This window comes from Giraffa tippelskirchi, chromosome 4, assembly GCF_054371585.1.
Source record: "Giraffa tippelskirchi isolate mGirTip1 chromosome 4, T2T-mGirTip1v1.2.pri, whole genome shotgun sequence".
Lineage (NCBI taxonomy): Eukaryota > Metazoa > Chordata > Mammalia > Artiodactyla > Giraffidae > Giraffa > Giraffa tippelskirchi.
In genome coordinates, this window is record NC_137278.1 from 132,368,117 (window position 1) to 132,390,437 (window position 22,321).

The following is a 22,321-nucleotide window of genomic DNA, read 5'->3' on the forward strand; positions in this document are numbered from 1 at the left end:
GTGTGATCCTAATAAATAATTAGCTCCTAGGTAGTGCTTTGCAGATCTAGCCCTTTCGCTTTTTTTTTTTTTTAATTTTTTCTTTTGCTTGCTTTTTTTGTTTTATTATCGCATGTCCCTTTGAGGACCCAGCCCCATTCTGCACTTCCCTACCCCCTCCCTTGAAGTCCCTGTGCCTGGAAGTAAAGTACTTCCATGCTGAGGACATGAGTATGGGAGTCTGTCTTTAAACTTCATGCTTGTGCAGAGGGCTTTACACTTCACTGAGCCTTCACAGCACTGCTCCCATTATCCTGACAATATCTTGATGTGCCTGATTCCCTGGCCAGGCTGTAAACTTTTCCTAGCAGGCTCTATGGCTAATACATCACTGTATCCCCAGCATTTGGCATATGCCTGGCACAGAAGAGGTGTCAGCAAGTGTTCAAATGACCCTGTGTTTCACGTTCATGTACATGATCTTGTCTGAACCTCATTACCTTCCTGAAGAAGACTAAGTACCAGTAATCATCCCTGCTGAATAGACAATGCAACTGAAGCCGAGAAAGCTACAGAGTTTTTGAAAGTCTAGTTAGGACCAGAACAGGATTCACTTCTTCCCTGCCCTCCTTCCAGCTCCTATGTGTCGGCACAGCTCAGAGCCCCCCCAGCTTCCAGGCCTGAAAGCAGATACTGGTTCTAGTTCTTACAGTTAGGAGTTAGGTGAGAGTGGTTGGGGACAGCTGCCAACCCTTTGACTCCTCACCCTGTTGCTTCTCCCTGAATCTGGGTATTGTCTGGCAGGGGCCCACACCTCCTCTCCTGCCTCTGGGGGGATCTAATAGCTCTTTGGATTATAGACTAGACATTCTTGCAGGAGGTTCTTTACTGGACACCCAGCCCTGTCAGGTACCTTCTACCCAGGATCAGTAAGATTTCTATTCTTCCTCCTCAACTGCCCATCAAAGCTGAACTGGTGCTAGCTTGGTGGATGGAGAGAAAGGAAAAGGGATATATCACTGCAGGATTGAGCAGCTCCTGGCTCTACTTCCCTACCCCCACACATATCCCAAAGGCCAACATGGGTCAGAGTTCACACATCCAGGGAGAGGTGGGAGGCAGCAACAACAGCAAAAGAGTCCTGGGGAGAGGGGGAATTTCTCCTGTAGGCTGGGATCAGTCGTTGCCCTTAGGGGGTGGGGTGCTTCATCGTTCCCCCTGCCCTTCAAGCCCTCCCCTGGCAGGTGGGGGGTGGTGTTAGGATTAGAGACTGGCATTAGAGCTTAGCAAGCAGTTAGGGTTTGCCTGAAGTTAGGTTAAGGCTAAGGTTAGACCTAATCCTGGGGAGAGGGAGTGGATTAGAGTTAGAGACAGGTTTTCAGGGCTGTAGGAGAAATTAGTTCTCCCCTCCGATCTGGTGAAATGCACACAGAGGTATTATGCTGGCGTTGTTAGTAACAGAATCCTCATTTGGGCTTTCTATGGGAATGGCTAACCTCATGGTTTGGTTATGGACCACAGTTGGGTTTCCTTTCAGTTACACTGGTTAGAGTCTAGCCTCTATTTGGATTCTAACCCTGCTGTTCCTTTCTTCTCCTCCGTTATCCTCTCTCAGCTTTTCACCTGTTCTTTGTAGCCCACGGTTGATGGGCTACAAAGTTGATGTCCTGATATGGCATTTCCCTGTCCTGGGAAGGAGAGTGGCTTCCCCGTTGCCCAACACCCTGACCACAGCTGGCCCAGAGAGGCTTTGGGGACCAAAACCTCTATACCATGAGCCACAGCATCGTTTCTGTTTGGGTTTCTCTTTCTTCTTTGGTTTCTTTTCAGAACACCATCATAGCTATCACTCAGTTGTAGCGATTTTCACAACAGCTCTTCTATGTAGGAAAGGCAGGTTCTCCAAGTTTGTTTGTTTAATCTCCACTCAGCAAGGCAAGAAACAAGAAGTTACGGACTTCCGCGGTATCATACAGCCAGTTGGTGTTCAAATAGGAAGAAGGACACTGTAGCATCTTTTCGCTCCTGACTGGGTTCATCTGGAGACCTGGATCCCCAGTGGCCTCATCAGGGTCATCCAAGGGACAGAATGTCAGAGTCCTCTTCCAGGGTCAGGAAACCAGTCCCTCAACAATGTATCCTATTTGTTTAAAGGAGGTAAGCAATAGTGTGTTCTGGATTCAAGGAAAAGCCACCAAGTCATTGATAAAAATAGAGATTTTATTCTGCAGAGGAAGATACTACATTGGTGGGGGCGAGGAGCCACTAATAGCTACAGTGGAAGGAAATACTGATTCCGGAATGCAAAAGCATCTTGGAGAAACTAGGGAGAGGGGAAGAGGGGTCAGAAAAGGCTGGAGAGCAAAAGGAGAGAAGAATGGAGAAGGATTAGGTTGGGGTGGAAGTGGTCTCTGCAAACCAGGCTGGAACCCAGCACAATAAATAGTTTTTATTTACAACAACCAAACTCGTGGCTTTGTATCCACGTTTCAGTGCAAATTATTTACACACTGATGAGGAGGCAGGACAGGAAGGGGGTAGGAGGTGGCTGAGGGAGGCATGGCTCGCAGCTGTTCAATGGCTCCATGACAGAGGCTGGGAGAATGGCGATTTTTCTCCCGGGTCCCCCAACCTCGTTTTCCACATCACCACAGCTGCCCTCTCACCCTGGAACCTCCCGCTTCACCTGTAGGTGGGGAGGAGAAAGGCCCTGATGCCCAGGTGTATGTTCAGGGTGTGCACCCTTGACAGGAGAAGGGGAAGTCATGTGGGGACCTGGAGAAAACGGAGGTTAAAGGAGAAGGAGAAAGGCAGGCAGGTCGATGCGCGCGGTGGAGGAGGCAGAGCTTCGCGTCGGGACCTGACCCTGATGGGGGAGGGGACCAATCCTTCTCTCACCTCCCGGCCAAGCAGGGGGCAGTGCAACAAGGGGGTCTCCCGCGGAGAGGGAGGGAGGTAGGTCCGGGGGCGGGTCAATCAGGATGGCCAGAGGGTTCATGCCGCCCCAGGCAAGTGGTTTCAGGAGTCCCCGGGTCGGAGGAGGTGGGAGAAATGATGGGATAGGTAGGTGGGAATCCCGGAGTGTGGCTGGAGGGACGGGGTGGGCGCAGATCCGGGTCTGAGGTGCCAGCGAATCTGTTTGGGGGTGGGCTTGAGGAGAGCGTTCCCAGGGGCCGAGTCAGCGCAGCGCCTCACAGGCACTCGTGCAGTACGCGCGTGTGCGTGCAGTTGCGGCAGCTGACGTGGCAGCACCAGTGGAAGGTGCAGTTGCAGCGCTCAGTGACGCGCTGCGTGCGCGTGCGGTGGCCCCGGCCACAGCAGAGCAGCTCGCAGCCATCCAGCGCGGGCGACGAGCTGTTGCAGGCGCGCCCCGCCGTGCCCGCGGTACCCAGGCGTCCGCTGTACGTGCAGAAGTTGGGCGATTTCTCGAAGTAGACGAGGTCGTGGGGCGAGGGAGGCTTGTGAGCCGGGTCCTCTGGCTCCAGGCGCAGCAGTTCCGCCCTCGATGCACGGTTGTTGCCGCGGTTGCCGTAGAGGACGCGCGAGGCGCCGTCGAAGCGGTCCCGCAGCACGTCGCCCACTGCGCGCAGCGTGGGCAGCCGCATCCAGCACGTGCGCACCGTGCATGAGCCCGACATCCCGTGGCACTTGCACTCCTGGCGCATCTCGGAGAACACGGTCTGGGGGGACGGCAGGGGGTAGAAGGAGAAGAAAGGACGGCCCGGGACGCCGTCAGAGCCAGAGCCACCTTCCCGGATACCGCCCCCTCCTGGTCGTCGCCGGGATCTCAGCAAAGGCCCAGGCCTAGCCGAGCCCAGAGGAAGGGAGCCACGAAATGTCCCGCAGAGATTTGGACGCCAAACCCAACTCTGCTCCACCCAGAGAATCTGTCTCTGCCTCTCAGCCTTATTTTTTGAACCTGAACAGTGGCGGGCGTAGGCAACACAGTCCATGGGTTCATGACTTCTAACCTCTCCGTTGTCAGACATCCCTTCCATTCTGTGAATCCCTTCCAAGCTCCCGCGCCCTCCAGACCCCCTCGCTTGGTTTCTTACCCTAACCTCTGGCCTTAACACTGACCGTTACTTCCCAAGTTCGAGCTTAGCCTAAGGCAGGGATTCCAAGATCCCTGCCATTCCGTTTCGGGTGCGGACACCCTCAAGCAGGCTCACCGTGCGCCCCGCCTCGTTGTTGTGAAGGTTCATGAGGAAGCGAAGGTCCCGCCCCTTCTCTCCGGAGTCCACAAACTCCCGGCCGAAGAGGCGGCCGAAGTCGATGTTGTCGCTGCAGCCCCCCCAGTGCCAATCGGGGCCCCCAGGACCGCGCCGCCGATAGTCGCACGTGCAGGATTCGATGGAGCCCTCTGAGCAGGAGCGCGCCACCGAGTGGGTGACCCCGGCCGAGGTGATGGCGAAGATAAATGCTGTTTCCCGACAGCCTATTGGGGATGGCAGAGGGGATCAGCGAGGGGCCACGCGGGGTGCAGCCTGCACCTTCAGGGGAGGGCTTGGGACCTTTGAGTCCCACGCCCTTAGAGCCCTCGAAGCCCGGCGACCCACTGTGTTGGGAAGTTGGTCTCCCCGCGAAAGCACGTGTGCGGGCACGCTACCTCGTCCACACTTGTAATCACGCTTTACTGAGACTCCGGGCGCATTTTGACTTCTCGGTGCAAGTGGGGCAGCCCCGGAGGGAAAAGAGAATAGAGGCGAGCGGAAGAATCCTGCACCGCCAAGAACTCTCCAGCTCACATCAGCGATGCAAGCCTTTCTGGGCTGGAGGCAAGAGAATAGCTTCCCAGGCTTCTTTGAGAGGGACTGCGGGAAAGCGGTGGCCAGCAAGCGTCCACCACTCAGCACTCCCTTTCGCTGGGGCGGTGGCTCAGAAAAGCTAAGCTTCCTGCCCGAGGCGCACGGGTAGAAACCTCCTAGTGGAACGAGTCTGGCCCAGAGCTAGTGCTGGCATGAAGCTCTTGGCAGGCTGATTCTGTGACCCTGCAGATGCCCCGGACATCTTCCCTGCACTTGCCCGCCCATGCCCTGGGGTGACCCCGCGCTCCCCTGGTCCCCGGAAGCGTCACCTTCCGGGGTACCCACCTCGGTTGACGATCTTGCCGAAGAGGTGGGGCCCCGAAGCTGTGGGACAGTTCCAGCGGCGGTTCCGGAACTGCCACTTGCACTCTCGCACAGCGCTCTGCAGCCCCCCGCTCACACTGTGCAGGATCCCCGGGTTCTGGCGGATCAGCCGCCGCTGTTTGCGGCTCAGCAGCTGCAGACTGGGCTCGAGTACCAGCTGCAGACTCTTGGAGTCGGTCAGCAGGTTCGTAGAGGAGGCTACGTTCACGATGCCCCTGGTGAGATGCATGAGAGGAGTTCAAGCTATGGAGGGGACCTGCACCCTAACCCTAACCAGAAAGGTCATGCTCGCCCTGTCCTCTTCCTGGAGCTATTTGCCCACAAGAGCAGGGAGAGATCAATAATAAGGTAACGATTCAGCGCTTGGGACTCACTAGTTTGAAAGGACTTGGCTTTCAGACTTTTGTGTTCCCAGGAATCTTAGGGCTGCTCAGGGGCCCTGCGCCCGGAGCTGGACAGCGGAGGCATGGAGAGCCCAGGGACTAGATATTCACCTTGGCTCTCAGAGCCTGTTTCCGGACAGTCTGGCTCGCAAATCCTAGCCTGCCGTCCATGCCCACCCAAGGTGTGAAATGCTTGGGAGTTCCACCCGCTTCTTGGCTTCTTTCGGAGTGCACGCCTGCCCTTTCTCTCCCGAGGCTGGGAAGCCCTGTAATGTGACTACCACCGTGAAGCTTGTTTGGGGTTTCTTGGAAGAAGGACAGTGCTAGATGGGAGAGGGCTCCCCGCCTGGAGTATCGTGGGCCCCCAGGCGGACCATTCACCCCACTTCAGCAGAGCTGGAATTTCTGGACCAGCTCCGCTCCAGAGCGCCCCTCGGTGTCTCAAAGGGAAGTCAGAGCGCTGGAGGAAGTCTGTCTGCGGACGGATCCCAGAGCGTGGGAGCTGGATGGGGCTGGCCCCTGGCTCTGTGCCCCGAGACAAGTGGCGACCCCGCACCAGCTCACTTACCACCATCGGCCACTGCTGTTGGCGGCCAGGGCTGCAGGCAGAGCGGCCAGCGCCAGCAACAACGCAGCAGAAACCCAGCCAGGCAGCAGCGCCCAGTGCCCCATGGCCTGCCCGGCCTTGCCCGCTCTGTGCTGCAGTTGGGGCGGCTTTGGCTGCTGCCCGCGGCGGTGGGACGGGACGCGGCGGTGGCGGCAAGTGGCGAGAGTTCGCAGTCTGGCTCTAACAGCCCTGGGGGCGGGCGACGGGCTGCATGGCTCGCGGTCCCAGCTGGTGGGCTGAGGCAGCCACGGCGGGCGGCACCGCCTCTTATAGTTGCGGCTCTGGCTGAAGTGACGATAGGAGGCTGCCCCGCCGGGCCACACTGTGGCACCAGGGCGCACCGGTCAGGGGCGCAGACAATGGGCAGCGAGCGGGGCCGTGGCTCCCGCCCGTCTGAGGCGAGAGCTGACGGGCTGGCCGTCGGGGCTCACCCCCGCCCCCTGCCCGGTGGCTCCCGCCTCCGAACCTGCACTGGCCGCCGACCCCTCCCCTTGGGACGCCCTCCCACGCGCGCCCGCCTCAGTCCTCTCCGCGTCCGGAGCCCGTCGGGGACCAGCGTCCGCCAGGGGGCGCAGCGACCAGTGTGCTGCGGGGACAAACTGCCAGAAGCTCAACCACTTCGCTGCCAGCTGTGGGGCTGTCCCCTCGACGTCACCCCGGCCCTCCATCCTGAGTGGAAGAAGGAAAGCTGTGGTTCTGGGCAGCGACTCTGGGGAGACGCCTCCCTGCCCATGAACCCCCGACGGCTGAACAGGGAAGGAGAAGGGGGAGATGGGTGGGGTTGGGACTGTGGTCAGGGAAATCCCAGGGGTGGGTTGGGATGGGGGGATGAGCTGGGCACATAGAGCCCGGCCATGGAGAGAAACCTGAGGCAGCAGAGGTTTGTACTTGTGGGAGGAAAGAAGTGTGCAAGTGGCTGCCAGTGTGTGCATTAAGTGGGAGAGTTGTAAATGAGACTGCATGTGAGAATGTGCATACACACGAGTGTGTGTCCTCACGTACAGAAACTCCATGTTCTGAGGAGGGATTTTAGGAGCCTTTCTCAAGAATCTTGGGATTTAGCTCAGGTCAGAAGGCACCATCGAGTCATCTTGTCACAGCCACCACCTGGGACAGTGCATCATCTCCTATGTGTCGGGAAGGAGGTGGCCAGGAGAGACCCAGAAGGTTGACCAAGGAACAGTGTCTGGAACTGTGTGTGGAGGTGGGTGGACGAGTAGGAGATTAAATACGCATATGTGTCACTCTCACCCTGGGTACCTTGTGTCATCCTATAGTGTGTCACCCCATGGCATGTGTCAACCTGGGCATGTCACTGGGGGAGGGAGACAAAACCTGTAACCAAGGCGGTATCATAACGGGTGAGGCCTGGAGCAGCGGTGACTCTGAGACTAGGCTCAGAAAGGAAACGCAGTAGACTAGATGTCAGGTGTATGTGTGTGGAGGGGCTGGGAGCAGAAGGGCTGCTGTCTAAACTGAACCCAGAACAGAGAACTTGTGCATCCATGTTTCTGCTTCTTTCTGAAGTTTTCTACCAAGTTTCTGTCTTCTCCACCTAAAACTCTGGGTCTCTTCACCCTCACCATGCTGGGATACCTAACCCTAACCCTAAAACGCGTCCCTACACCCTCTCAGCCTCAGGGCCCCTCTATCTCCTATGGAAGGAGTGGCTGCTGTTCCCTGTGTGGGATGTAGGGGGCACTGCCAGCCTGGTTATCAGGCCCCACCAACACATGCAGGTTGCCCCTGGAAGAGGAGGATCTCCTCCTTTACATCTCTCCTCTCTCTCTATTTTACAAAGGAAAAACTAGATTAGGCAGTTTTCCATGGGCCCCGCAGCTAATAAAGCGATGAACAGTAGAGCCAAGTTAAAACCCAGACTGTTCTGATTCAAACCCCATGCTTTTTCCACCTTAATGGCTGCTTATGATTGTGTAGCAACAGCAGACTGGGGGCCCTTCCCCAAACTGGGAGATAAATAAAAATGGTCTTTAGAATCTTCCTGCCTCCCTTTTGATCTTCTCTTTTTCATTTTCCCTGACTTTAGGATGTTTTTTGACTGAGTAATATACCAGGCCTGGTCCGAAAGAGTTCCAAGTCCCAGAAATGATCAGGCTTCCCCTCCAGGGCAGGCAAATCACTCTAAAGAATAAATGCCTGAAAAATTTAATGAATCTTCCTGGGGCACTTGCATTTTAAAAGGATGCACGTTAACCCGAATGAAATCTGATGGAGGTTATTTTTGAGGGGAATATCTTTCCCAGGTCCTTTGCCCCTCCAAGGATTTGATCCTGAGGGACAAGGTGTACTGGGTTAGCATCTTCCACAGGTCTAAAAGCCAGTGGCCCCTGCGGAGGCCACCCAGCACAGACGGCTCAAGTAAGTAGATAGTGTACCATGGGCAGCTTGCCCTTTGTCCCTTAGGAGTTTCTTCCCACTGGGGCCTGGGTCACATCTTTTGGTTTAGTGGGTTGATAAAACCCCGTGGAGGAGGGAGCTGGGCTTGAAGACAGGGCAGTCCTGTCTGTGGCCACTGGTGACAAGCACAAGTGGGAGGGGAGGAAAAAAGGATTCCATATCCTTTGTTCCACTATTCCACCCACCAGGAATAGTGGGGAAGAGTGGGAGGGCTCTAGGTCTGGTCAAATTTTGTAGGACCTGTCCCAAATTTATTTAGATCAAATCATCACTCTATCAATTGTCTTCTCTTCCTTTCCTGTGTCATCAGTTTACCTTTCTACTGGATCATACCTATCAGCCTATAAATATGCTGTAATGTCTCCCATCTAAAACACCCCAAAACTGTATTTGACTTCACATTACCACCTAAGTGTGCCCCATTTCTGTGTTGTCTTTTACTGCAGAACTCAAAGTGTTGCTTTAATCACCGGTGCCAATTTCTTTTCTTTATTCTCTCTTTCCACCACCTTAATCAGACCTTTGAACCCACTGCATTTCCTCCTCAAAATCATCCATGACCTCCATTTTGCTCTACTGTCAAACCTCAGTTCTCACCCTAACAAACTTTTTAGGAATAGCAGACAAAGTTGAACACTTCCTCCTTGAAATAGTCTCACTTGTCTTCTGGAACACCATTCCTACCTCCCTGACTGCTCACCTTCTCAGTCTCTTTATCTGGTTCCACCTTTGTACCCAATTTCTACATGACTCATTGGACTGCACCCCATTTCAATCTGGAACTTCTTCTCAGTCTACACTCACTCCTTTGGTGAACTATACAGTCTCATACTCCCTACTTTTATCTCTGGCCCTGAACTCTGCACTTGCACATCTAACACTTGAATAAACATCTTAAAATGTACAATATCCAAAACTAAACTCCCAGTTATTCACTTGCACCTGCTCTTTATTCAGTCATCCCCATCCCAGTGAATGGCAACTCCATCCTTTCATTTGCACAGGATGAGAATCCTAGAGCCATCCTTGACTTGTCTGTTTTCTTATACTCTAAGTCAAATCAGTCAAAAAAACAAAAAACAAAACTCCTGCCCTTCTGTCTTCAAAACCTCTGTAGGTTCCTCCCTCCAGCCACACTGGCCTCCTTGCTAATTCCTTGAACATACAAGAAAGTATCTGTTTCAAGATCTTTGCACTTGCTTTTCTGTCTTCTGGAAAGCCCTTCCCCAATATCTCCATGTGTTTGTTCCTCCACATCCCTTTCACTCCTCCCCCTATAGAAAATGGAATTCCATTCCGCCACCTATCTCCTTTACCCTGCTTTTTTTATTTTTTGCATCACTTTTGACCATGGATACCTTTAAAGGCTTAAAGTAGAAAGTCAGTAGTAAACCACCCTCTTAAAATAGGAATTGGAGAGAGAGATATCAGAGGGGAGAGGGGCTTTACCTAGATGGGGGTCTGGAGAGGAAGCAGGGGACCAGGGCTGAGAGCTGTGGGCAGAGGAGCCTACCTTCTTTTGAAGCACCAGCAGGTGGCACTCTCTCTTTGGGCTGGGAAGGCATCAGCCTCTGGTGGAGAAGGGGGCAAAGTTCTGTCGTGGGTAATTTTACGGATACGTTGAGGGCAACTGCTGAATGTTGGGGGTTTCTCTGGAGTCCAGTGCAGTCAGCTGCGAACCCTTTGGTGCCGCCGGGTGGTGGCCTATGGTGCTGCAGCAGAAGGCATGAGAGGCGGAGGGTGGGCAGCACAGCTGAGCTCACCGCCGCCGCGGGCGCATCCATCCCTCCAGGGCCTATAATTTGGGTTCCCTGGGCCTGGCTGCCCCTATCAGCCGCTCAGCAATAGATGAGTCACCCGGGACCCCGGGCCAAGGCAAACACGGGGGGAGGAGGAGGAGGAGGCTTTCGAGGCTGCACTCAGCTTTAGCCACCGCCTCAGTTGCTGGATTCCCCAATCTCCAGGGACCCCCACTCTTTTCCTTGACCCCCGCCCTATAGAACCCCAGTGTTCTCAGATTGCTCTTGATATGTCCACCCCTATGATGGGAAGTCAGCCCCCTACTCTTCCCCACAGGGAAAGGGGGACCAGCTTGCTCCCACTCCCTCCCTGAAGTAATGACAGCCCCTCACTTTCCCCCTGCTGTCATGGCCCCAACCCTTGTCAAGGTCTCTCTGGTTCCCGCCCCTCTCCTTTCCTGGAGCTGGCCGCGTGCTTGGGGTATTAGGCAATGGGTGTGTACCCACAGCCCTCTCCAGGCCCCGCCTGCCCCACCACCCTCCAGCCGCCTGCGGGTCAGTGCTCAGGCCAGCCGGTCGGGCCGAGGGCACTGGGGGCCAGCTCAGGCCACCCAGTCTGCCTGCCTGTGGCCTCCTGTCCCAGAGCTGAGCTTCTGCTGGGAGAGGAAACAGGACTATGGGTCTTTGGATTTGGGACAGGCCAGCTTGGGGAGCCCGGGGGTCACTAAGATATTGGAATCTGTGGTAGTAGCCGTGACCCTGGCCCTTCCTTGGCACCTGACTATACCACAGCCCGACAAGGGTAAAATCAGAAGGAGCAATCTGAAACCTGAGGGAGATTTGGAGTCACATGGAAAAATGCGAGTGTCCAAGAGGTTCCCATGGGAGAAGAGCCTGGGAAACCTTGTCCCCCTCCTCCAGGGACCTAGGCAAAGTTCCAGGCTGACCAAGGACAGGATCCAAAAGCTACTAAGATAGGGTGCAGATTCTAGTGGCCTCAAAAGCCACACACAGTTTGGTTCTCGGCCCCTAAACAGGAAGGAGAGACAAGAGCTCCTTCTCCTGTAGGGCTTCTTCTCCTCTGCTCTCCTCGCTACCCAGAGGTGGGAAAGCAGGGAAAAGCAGCCCTCTTTGATCACAGCTGTTCAGGGTCAGGAACTAGGGTACTTTCACCTCCCCAGCCTGCCTGAGGCCTGGCACATAAAGGTGATTAATAAATATCCCAACAGATGAAAGTCATTCATCTCTCTCAGACGGCTTTGCCCCCTAGACAGCAGTGCCCCCTGCAGCCCAGGGCAAGACCTGCAGCCACACAGACTAGAGGCTGGCTGCCCAGGAAAGCTGCATGGCCACTACCAAGGAAGAGATGACTGTGGCTGTGGGTTTCAACCCTGTGGCTCTGCTTCCCCGGGGGGCCTGTCTCTGAGTCAACGTGCCAGCCTCGGGCGCGCGGGGCCAGCCGTGCTTTGGGCTGCGGTCTGGCAGGGGTGGGGGGCGGCTGGGAAGCCTGGGGCCCCTCTCTGGCAAAAATAGCCCACAGTGGTTAGAGCTGGGTGGGTGAGTCAGGCAGGAGCGCAGTGGCGCCTAACCCCTTCGCTGCCACTGGCGCTCCCTAGGGTGGTTTGCCTCCATCTGTGCAACCCACGATCAGACTCTGCCTGGCCGACCTCAGGCTGGGCTCAGTTTGGAATCCCTCCTCTTTCCACGTGAAGCAAGTCTGCGAGTCTGGAGCAGGAATATGGGCCACCCCGGAGTGCAGACTTGGGATCTTAGGAAGGGCAGGGAACCTCTGCTGGCAAGGATGCCAGTGAGCCCAAGGAAGCACAGGGGCAGGCTGAAGATCTCCGGAGCTCCCGGAGCCTCTGCCAGAGCCAAACTCTGAGGCCAGAGCTGACCCCTCCCAAGGGGCAGGCGTAGGGCTCCGAGGTGGGCGGAAGCCAAGCCACCCAGAAGGGAGCTACTCCCGCCAGCTCAGATTGCCCTGCAGTGCGCTCTCCCCAGACTCTCGTGCGGAGACCAAGACCGTCCAGCCAGGCAAGTTCGATCTGAGTTCCGTCTTCATCTGGTAAAAGGCACCTTCCAGTCACTCAGCTATCGGTGAGGGAAACTGAGGCAAAGAGACATGACCACTGGGGGCCAGGGACTTGGCTCTCTAGTCTGGGTCACCACACCCTCCTTGCAGCCTTGGCGGTCCCAGAGCAGGTGAGTGGAACTCTGGCCACCTCCCCCTTCGGTGGGGCCAAGCCTGAACCCAGGCGTCGGGGGAGAGGGTGTGTGTGTACGCTGGGAGGAGGGGGAGCGGCTGCGCTCCCCGGGTCAAGGCGGGGGGTGTGAGGAGTGGGGTGGGGATGCCCCGGGCTCGGGGAGGGGCCGCAGCTCTGTCAGCCGCGGCAGAGCCGCCGGTGAGCTCGGCGCGAGTAGAGCCAGAGCCCCCAGTTCTGTGCTCGCCCGCTCGCTAGCTTTCTCGATCACTCCCTCCCTTCCTCCCTCCCTTCCCCCCGGCGGCCGCGGCGGCGCTGGGGAAGCGGCGGAGAGGAGTGGCCCTGCCCTGGAAGAATGCGGCTCTGCCGAGGGGCCAGAACCCAACGCAGTCTCCCCACAGTTTGAACAGCCCGAGCTCAGGCGACCGAACCGCGCCGGTGGCAGACTTGGCCCCAGAGCAGCTGGAGGTAATCGGAAATGGGAAAGCAGGGAGGGCAGGGACTCGCATTCGGGACGCGACAAGCACTCTGGTAGTCAGACAGACATGCATCCGCCCACGGGGGCACAGAGATGCAGAGAGAGACCGGGATATTGCCAGAGATAAAGACCTAGCAAATAAAGGAGTGGCCCCAGATTTGGAGGGCAGTGAGTGGAGAGCTGAGGGGTGGGAGCTGAGACTGAGGACCTGGTGGGGACCAGATGGGCAGTGCTAGGAGGAGAGGAACATGTAGTTAGGAAAGGTAGCGGACGAAGAAAATGACTCAGCCTGCACCACGGTCCATTTCAAGAGGGAAGCAAAGTCCCCTCCCAGACTTGTGGCACCTGGAGCCTCCCCTGGCTCCCTGCTGGGGCTGCAGAGGGCAGAGTGGGATGGGGAGCCCATTCCTCCACCCTTTTCAGGGAAGCTGCTAGATGGCACTTGGAGACTACACTCTCCCACCCCCACCCTGCTGGCTGAGTGGCGGGGAACCCCCTCTCAATCCTGCCCCGCAGGCCTCCTGAGTGTGAGCGGGTGAAGCTCTGTTGGGCCTGGGAAGCCAGTCTTGGGGCCCTTGAAAAGGGAGCGGTGGACAGGGTAGTGGAGAGCTGTTTATGAGACTATACAGCTGTTTGCACGTGAGTGTGTCCATGTGCCGGGCACTGTGTCTGGCTGGGTGAGCTCCAGGGCGCTGGCATAAGTCCCAGTTTCTAGGCCCACACTCTTCTTCCAGGGCCCAGGTATTCTGGGAATCAAGGGTGTGATCTTACTGTTTTGTTTGAGCGGGATGAGAAGGGTCAGTGGGGTGGCCCTGGTGAGTTAGGAGCCAGAGCTGGGCATCCTTCAGTTGCCCAGGTGAGCCACCCTATTCTAGAGCCCTCCTTAAGTGTCCCTGTCCTGCAGGCCCTGCTCAACCTGCCCATCGGGGCCTTCGGGCCCGGGATTCGACATGCGGGAGGAGCCCCGGCCGCGGCCTCCGCCCTCGGGCCTCGCCGGTCTCCTGTTCCTGGCGTTGTGCAGTCGGTGAGCGGTTCTCCTGTCACCCAGCCCGCGAGAGAAAGCCCTGGACTAGAGGCGGGTCGGGAGGCGTCGGAGGGGGCGCGAAGGGCTGGACCGCAGACCCTGAAACGCCTTTTCGGTTCCCAGGGCCCTCGGCAATGAGATTCTGGGCTTGAAGCTGCCGGGGGGCGGCGAGCCGCCGCTGACCGCCAACACCGTCTGCTTGACGCTGTCGGGCCTGAGCAAGCGGCAGCTGGGCCTGTGCCTGCGCAGCCCCGACGTGACGGCGTCGGCGCTCCAGGGCCTGCACATCGCGGTCCACGAGTGTCAGCACCAGCTGCGCGACCAGCGCTGGAACTGCTCGGCGCTCGAGGGCGGCGGCCGCCTGCCGCACCACAGCGCCATCCTCAAGCGCGGTGAGCCTGACCGGGCGGGTCTGCGCCGCCGCCGGGGCTGGGAGGCGGGGGTCAGGCAGGCCGACGCGAGCGGAGGCGGGAAGGGACTGGTTCACCATTCCGGGAGGGGCCTCTCCGGGAATTCCCCCCCGGAGCCGCGCGGAGTAGGGTCTGGCCACCCGTCTGGGGCCCCGTGCTTCAGACTTCCACCTGCGCGCTGCCGGCAAGGCAGCTGGGTCCCTGCTCCCCTACCCCAGGGCCCCCCTTTCCTGCCTCCGCCCAGCTGATCTCGGCTGCACCTGTGAGCAAGAGATGCCCCCAGCGCTAGAAGCTTTAAATGCCCCCCTCCTTCCTATCCCCCAATTTTCTGCCCCTCCTCTCTGCATGGGACAAGCCCAGGCTGGTGTCCCCATAGCCTCAGCGGGGGTGGGGTGACGCCCCCAACCGTTTAAGGGTTAAACCTACTCCCCTAATTACTGGGGTTCCCAGGAGCAGAAGCTGGGAACAAAGACCCCGATGGCTTTGAAGCCAGGGACATCCCCCTCCTTGGTGCTGTGGGGGCCCCAGGTGGCTCTCACCTGAGCAGGTGAGGAAGCGCTGGAGGTATGGAGAACAGGTCACTGCGGGGCCTGGCCTGGGGGCCCTGGTCTGGGAGGGCATCACTGTCTCTTGCCAGGCCATGTCCCAGTTTACTCCCTAAAGGAGTAAACATCCATCTCCGGCTCAGCCCAAGGGTGGGGGCAATACTTTGGGGACTATGGGGTTAATAGGCAGCTGCCATCTGCGGGGGAATTCCCAAGACTTGTGCAAACAGCTTCACCCCTGGAGGCTTGAGGTTGGGGGATCAGGAGGCTGGGCCAGGAGCCCTGCATCCTGGGACGGGAGAGGCCTGGCCCCTAAGGAGGTGCTCCCATCCACTCAGGGGTCCAGAGAGGGAGGCTGCTTTGCTACACGGCCTGGTGTAGGGGAAGGCTTTGATGGCCTAATGAGAAGCGTGTCTATCTAAGCCTGGGGAAGGCTTGTCATCCTGAGCCTCTGTGACCTCCAAAACATAACAAAGAAGTCAACATTTTAAGAGGGCCTTAGGGAGCATCACTCCCACCTCTCTCCCTCTCCCAGCATTTTATAGAGTAATAGCAGGTTAGGATAAATATAAGGGGCAGTCTTAACGGGCAAATATAAAACTAGAAACTGGAAAGAGGAAGGATAGCTCCACAGCTCCAACACTTTGGGGATTTTGGGCTGGTGGAGGGTAAGTTGGTTAAAAGACTGATTAAAATAACCTTGATTAAACAACAACAACACAAAACCAAAGACCTCTGCTTCCATCCCACCTGCAGGGCTGGGGAATTTCTAAGGCTTTCAGATAAAGAACTAAGTGAACATATCTTCAAAGACCTCAAGGACTCTCTCTTAGTCATCTCTCATCCCCAGGGGTCTTTCCCTCTAGCCTAGCTCTTTCATCCACACCTGAAAATCCCAGACTTAAACAGAGCAAGAATGGGCCTCAGGGATCATCTCAATTCATCCTCTCCCTTTATAGATGAGGAAACTGAGAGTCTGTGCTTTTAGGTTCCCTTCCTTCTCCTGTGACTTGCTCCCAAACTACTCAGCTGGTAAATGGCAGGATCTGGAGTCAGTTAGGAAATTCTGGAATTGCAGGTTGGCTGTTTCCTTTGGCCTCCTTGCTCTCAGTGGCCTGTCAGACTTACCCCTATTCTCACACCCCTTTCATCCCCAGGCTTCCGAGAGAGTGCTTTTTCCTTCTCCATGCTGGCTGCTGGGGTCATGCACGCAGTAGCCACAGCCTGCAGCCTGGGCAAGCTGGTGAGCTGCGGCTGTGGCTGGAAGGGCAGTGGTGAGCAGGATCGACTGAGGGCGAAACTGCTGCAGCTGCAGGCACTATCGCGGGGCAAGAGCTTTCCCCACTCCCTGCCCAGTTCGGGCCCTGGCTCTGGTCCCAGCCCTGGCCCCCAGGACACGTGGGAATGGGGAGGCTGTAACCATGACATGGACTTTGGGGAGAAGTTCTCTCGGGATTTTTTGGATTCCAGGGAAGCTCCCCGGGACATCCAGGCACGAATGCGGATCCACAACAACAGGGTGGGGCGTCAGGTATGTGTGTGCAACTTGTCCTGGGTCTTCCTGGCTTTTAAGGCCTGGCTCGATTTGAGAGGGCACAGCGGCATAAGAGGATGAGATGTGGGGGGTGATTGTTACCCGCGGGGTGGCCTGGAACCAAGCAAGTCACTCAATCTCTGTTTTACACCTGTAAAAAAGTCTAATGATACCACCTTATGATGTCATTAGGAGTGAGCTAGCAAACAGAGCACCCAGAATAGTTTCTAGTCCTTGGTGCTCATTATATGTTGTTTTTTATATATTATTATATATATATATGTATATATTATTAGTATAGCTGCCTTCCCTAGAATTTAGGAGTTCTCTGGGCTAGACTCCCTGGTTTATCATTGTTCACTCTGGAAAGAGCACTGGACTGGGAGTCAGGACAACTGGAGCTGAGTCCTGTTGCCGGCTAGTTATCAACCAAATCTCCATAACCAGCTGTTTGTTGAAGATGGGCAATTTACACTCTCCTCTGGCCTCAGTTCTCCAACATAAAACGAGGGAGTTGGGCTTTTAGCCAGTTTCATGGTGCCCTTTCTCTTCTGATATTTCATTGCCATTCTTCCCTCTGTCTTTTCCTGTGTGCTCTCTGTTCCCTCCCCTCTCCTGTGCCTCTGTGCTCTGTCCATTTGCTGCCCTCCCCTCTCATTTCTTCCTCGCTGATGCTCTAGGTGGTAACTGAAAACCTGAAGCGGAAATGCAAGTGCCATGGCACGTCAGGCAGCTGCCAGTTCAAGACGTGCTGGAGGGCAGCCCCAGAGTTCCGGGCAGTGGGGGCAGCCTTGAGGGAGCGGCTGGCCCGGGCCATCTTCATTGATACTCACAACCGCAACTCTGGAGCCTTCCAACCCCGGCTTCGGCCCCGTCGCCTCTCAGGAGAGCTGGTCTACTTCGAGAAGTCTCCTGACTTCTGCGAGCGAGACCCCACTGTGGGTTCCCCAGGCACGCGGGGCCGGGCCTGCAACAAGACCAGCCGCCTGCTGGACGGCTGTGGCAGCCTGTGCTGTGGCCGTGGGCACAACGTGCTCCGGCAGACCCGAGTCGAGCGCTGTCATTGCCGCTTCCACTGGTGCTGCTACGTGCTGTGTGACGAGTGCAAGGTCACAGAGTGGGTCAATGTGTGTAAGTGAGGGTCAGCCTCACTGCGGGGCTGAGGAAGGGGAGGGTCACCTTTGCAGCCTTTTGCTCTGATTTCTGTCCAGGGTCAATCTTGGCCCCTGGCAGCTCAAAGTGTCTACCTGGAAACAGATTTGGGTCAGATGGAGTCTGTGATGTGTGGCTTTCTCCCCCACAGTAGGAGGGCCTTGTGGGGGAGCTGTCACCCTCTTCTGCTCCTTGAATACCTGAATGGAATAAGATGAACTGTGTTGCTCTCTCAGCCACGCAACCTGGGGTCCTTTTAACTCTCATATTCATATTCCTTTTGGCTGGGGAGTCCCTATAATTTGACCACTCTTTTTTTTTTGAGGGATAGCCCCAGCATTGTGTGTGTGGAGCCATACAACCTGTATCCAGAAAGAGACCTCTCACCCCTATTTGCTGTTTCTAAACTCCTCTACTGCAGCCTGGACTCCGTCTTAGGGAGTCATAGGAGCCAGTTGCAGAGAGGTTTTTCTTAGGGAAGGGACAGGGAGCAGGGCACTCAAAAACCCTGAAAGTTGTCTGTCAAGGCCCTTAGGGAAGCTGTCTGCCCCTATTCAGATGTTGAAGGGAACCCTCCAAAGGAAGAATTTTACCCAAGACTCTCTGAGCCTCTTTTTCTTTCTTCAGCAGGAGGGGTGGGAATGGATAATTTATTGTACTGAGACTTGTTCTTGGTTCTTGTTTGTAATAAAAATAAATTAAGTTCCTGGACTGGTGAATACAGATGGTGATATTTCTAGCCACAGGGATCCCAGACCTGGCTTATTTTCTGGTGAATTCTCTTACCCTCCCACACTCAGTGACTTTATGTATATCATGCCTGGTTCCACAAAGGATTTGAAATGATCTTCAGGTGACTCAGTTGACAATTTTTAGTGTGGAAAGAACTGTGTGGGGCAGGGGGACTTCTAGGTGTGAGGGACTCAGGATGTAAACATAAGCCCTATTCAGGTTCTCGGTGCCCCACCTCCAGATTTTGCCTTGGCCACTGCCCTGTAACAGGGCTTGGATTTTTTTTTTTCCCTCAACTCATGGGCATGCATATGTCCAATAAAACTTTATTCACAAAAATGGACTGCGGGGCCAGATTTGGTTCTTTGGCTGTGGTTTGTTTTGACACCCACCCTACACAGTGAGGTCACCACTGTTCTGGGATTTTCAGGTCCTGAAGATATCTCACCACTGAACCTGGACTCAAAATGGCAGGTGCTTTTCTCTGTGGTTCCAAATTGGAGAACTTGATGATAGATGCAAGACTAACGGGAAACATATATAAAGGATCCCTATGCTCAAAATTGGAGTTTTTTGCTCTGGAAACCAGCTAAATCAGCATGCTATCCCACTGAATTATTTGCATATGTAGTTTGTCTTTCCTTATTCAGAGCTCTTCTGTATTTCATCTCAGCAAAACAGCTCCTTTATCTTTTAAGAGATAACCATAACTAGAGAAAACAGAACTTCTTTTATTTCAATTCCACTTTCTTTCTATTTCTAGTCAAGTATCATTGGAAATAAACAATCATCTTACAATTCAGAAAAGGAAGCTATAGCACAAATTTAGAAGTTTACAAATAACTTATTATTTATGGGGTTGCAAAATGCTGACTCTGTCAGGTCATCTCCTTGGCCAGGAGATGTAGAAATAGTCCTTTTCACACCTCTAGGCAATAGCTATATCTGTCCCCTGCTGCTGCTGTTGCTGCTGCTGCTGCTGCTGCTAAGTCACTTCAGTCATGTCCAACTCTGTGCGACCCCATAGGCAGGCTCCCCCGTCCCTGGGATTCTCCAGGCAAGAATACTGGAGTGGGTTGCCAATTCCTTCTCCAATGCAGGAAAGTGAAAAGTGAAAGTGAAGTTGCTCAGTCGTGTCCAACTCCTAGTGACCCCATGGACTGCAGCCTACCAGGCTCCTCCATCCATGGGATTTTCCAGGCAAGAGTACTGGAGTGGGTTGCCATTGCCTTCTCTGATATCTGCTCCCAATTACCCTCAAAATCAGGCAGCATCAAGGTAGGAAGGACAGCAAGGGGTGTTGGTTTAGGGTAGTACTTTATGGCAAAACTTTATGTCCTAAATTTCCACTTGCACACTGAGAATTCTTGGTTTGGAAATCTAATGGAAGTGGCCCTTTAGGCACTGACTGAGCTTCGTGTATGTATGGGACAGCAGGAGAGAGATGGATGCAGCTAGAATAGACATAGAATATGAGGGAAAATAATGATAAGGAACATCCAGAGTAGGAATTTCTCACACTCAGGAAGAGGGAAGAGAATGGCCAATGAAATCACAGCAGGAATATTTCAGTTTTCCTCCAGTTCCTTCCTCTGTGCTCTCTTTGGCTCCTTTTCTCTTTCTAGCTCTCTCTCTTCTTTCGTCAGACACACTCTGTGGCAAACTGAAGCCCCAAACCACAACCTTGAGAAATTCCAAATGTATTTTGTCAGCGAGGCCAACACCCCCCTCCTCACCCCTGCTCCCGGCACACGGCACACGCACTGGGCTCAGGCCCAGGCCTGGGGTCAGTGACGGAGGGGGAGTGTGCAACCCACAGAGCGGGTGGCTAAAATTTCAGCTTTGGTTAGCGCCAATGGCAGCCAGAGGGATGGGGAAAGACTAATCAACTGTATTCAGGCCTCTCGGCCTCCTTCAGCTCTGGATACAGCTCTTCTCCCCTTAGAGCATTAGCCTTTCAAGTGGCTGGGGAGCTGGGGAGTGGTAGTGGCTGCCTTATTGCTAGCCGAGCAGCAACCCTCCTGTCTGTGCTCCTGTTTGCTCTATGGGGAGCCCCCAGTAATGCTGCAATAGACACTTCCCTCTCCAGACTCCAGAGGGTGAAGGATAGCAGGGCTGGAAGATTCTCTAGTTTCATTCATCAGCTCTAACTCAAATACCTTGGGACTTGCTGCTAACCATACAACACTGTCACCATTTCCTTCCTTCTGTCATACCTGGGACTCAACCTTGAGAGGATCTGAAGACTTGGGCAGGAACACTGACAGGTGTCACCTCCTGTCAGAGTCTTACAAGGCGTCTTGGTATAGTTGAGGCACTAACAAGGGCGGTTGCAAAGCATAATTTTGGTAATCAATGTGAGGGCATAACCTGGTGGTGTGTGCCTTAAAAAATCTAGGAAAAGAAATGGAAAGAAAAGTCACGTGGAGGTATCATGGGGCCCACTCTAGGAGTCTGTAAAAACACTGGAGGAGTCTTCTGTCACTTAAAATACAGAGCTTAGGAAAGCCAAAGGCCTTTGATGGCAACAACCCAGGATGGATAGGATACAATTCTTTTTGTTATAAGTGAGTGAGTGAAGTCGCTCAGTCATGTCCGACTCTTTGCGACCCCATGGACTGTAGCCTACCAGGCTCCCCCATCCATAGGATTCTCCAGGCAAGAATACTGGAGTGGGTTGCCATTTCCTTCTCCAGGAGATCTTCCCAACCCAGGGATTGAACCCAGGTCTCCTGCATTGCAGGCAGATGCTTTACCATCTGAGCCACTAGGGAAGTCATTTTGTTATAAACATACTCCTTATTAGTCATCTCATCATCATCATCTTTTTAAAAAAAATCTTATTGGAGTATAGTTGGTTTACAATGTTGTGTTAGTTTCAAGTGTTCAGCAAAGATGTATATTATTCATATATATATATTCATTCTTTTTCAGATTCTTTTCTTATATAGGTAATCACAGAATATTTGAGTTCCCTGTGCTGTACAGTAGGTCCTTGTTGGTGATCTATTTTATATATAGTAGTGTGTATATTTTAATCTCAAACTCCTGATTTATCCCTCCCCCCCCCCAATGTTTCTCATATGGTAACCACAAGTCTGTTTTTGACCATCCTTCACCCACTTTTTTAAAAATAATATTTTACTTTTATTGGCGTATAGTTGATTTTAGGAGCATCCCTGGTGGCTCAGATGGTAAAGAATCTGCCTGCAATGCTGGAGACCCAGATTCTATCCCTAGGTTGGGAAGCTCTTCTGGAGAAGGGAATGGCAACCCACTCCAGTATCCTTGCCTGGAGAATCCCATGGGCGGAGGAGCCTGGCAGGCTACATTCCATAGGGTTGCAAAGAGTTGGACATGACTGAAGTGACTTAGCACACAGAGTTGATTAACTAAACTAATGTGTTAGTTTCAGGTATACAGTGAAGTGATTCAGTTATACATACACACATATTCGTTCTTTTTTAGATTCTTTTCTCATATAGGTTATCATTCATCCTTCACGATCTTAAATTAAGTTTCTGTTGACTTCACATTCTAGGGTTGTGTTATTCTCCAGGTTAAAAAAGAGCGAAAACAGACTGGGATAAGAGGAAGGGGTTGGTGAATGTATATACCTGAGATTGATGAGGACAAGGAGTAGACAGTTATCTACCAGTCTAGTTCTTCTTGGAAGGAGACAAGAAATAAGGCCCCAAAAAATCAAATTAAAAAAATCAACAATTTTGGCTCAAGCTTTAGGGAAGAGCCATGTGTTTCCTTATACATATGGCCCAAACTTACAATGGTTCCACTTAATGCTTTTTTTTTTTTACTTTATGATGGTGCAAAAGTGATATGCCTTGAGTAGAAACTGTGATTTGAATTTGATCTTTTCCCAGGCCATGTGGTATGATTTTCTCCTGTGATGCCCAGTAGTGGCAGTGAGTTGCAGCTCCCAGTCAGCCATACCATCACAAGGATAAACAATTGATACACTTACAACCA

The 22,321-nt window shown here is 54.1% G+C and overlaps 2 protein-coding genes across 2 annotated transcripts; one reads left to right on the top strand and one right to left on the bottom strand.

The window, feature by feature from the left end:
- Nucleotides 1–2,178: 2,178 nt before the first annotated feature.
- Nucleotides 2,179–6,632, bottom strand: WNT1 (Wnt family member 1). The gene is made up of 5 exons (XM_081596782.1): nt 6,568–6,632; nt 6,063–6,423; nt 5,073–5,326; nt 4,152–4,417; nt 2,179–3,659 (listed from the first exon to the last, which is right to left on the bottom strand). Exons 2-5 carry the CDS (start codon nt 6,164–6,166, stop codon nt 3,171–3,173), a joined length of 1,113 nt encoding a protein of 370 aa, XP_081452908.1. The 5' UTR covers nt 6,167–6,423; nt 6,568–6,632; the 3' UTR covers nt 2,179–3,170.
- Nucleotides 6,633–6,691: 59 nt separating this feature from the next.
- WNT10B (Wnt family member 10B) lies at nt 6,692–18,313 on the top strand. Its single transcript, XM_081596781.1, has 7 exons — nt 6,692–7,305; nt 12,260–12,460; nt 12,861–12,927; nt 13,842–13,961; nt 14,085–14,353; nt 16,074–16,447; nt 17,131–18,313. The coding sequence occupies exons 4-7, from the start codon at nt 13,888–13,890 to the stop codon at nt 17,587–17,589; spliced, it is 1,176 nt and encodes a 391-aa protein (XP_081452907.1). The 5' UTR covers nt 6,692–7,305; nt 12,260–12,460; nt 12,861–12,927; nt 13,842–13,887; the 3' UTR covers nt 17,590–18,313.
- Nucleotides 18,314–22,321: the final 4,008 nt, after the last annotated feature.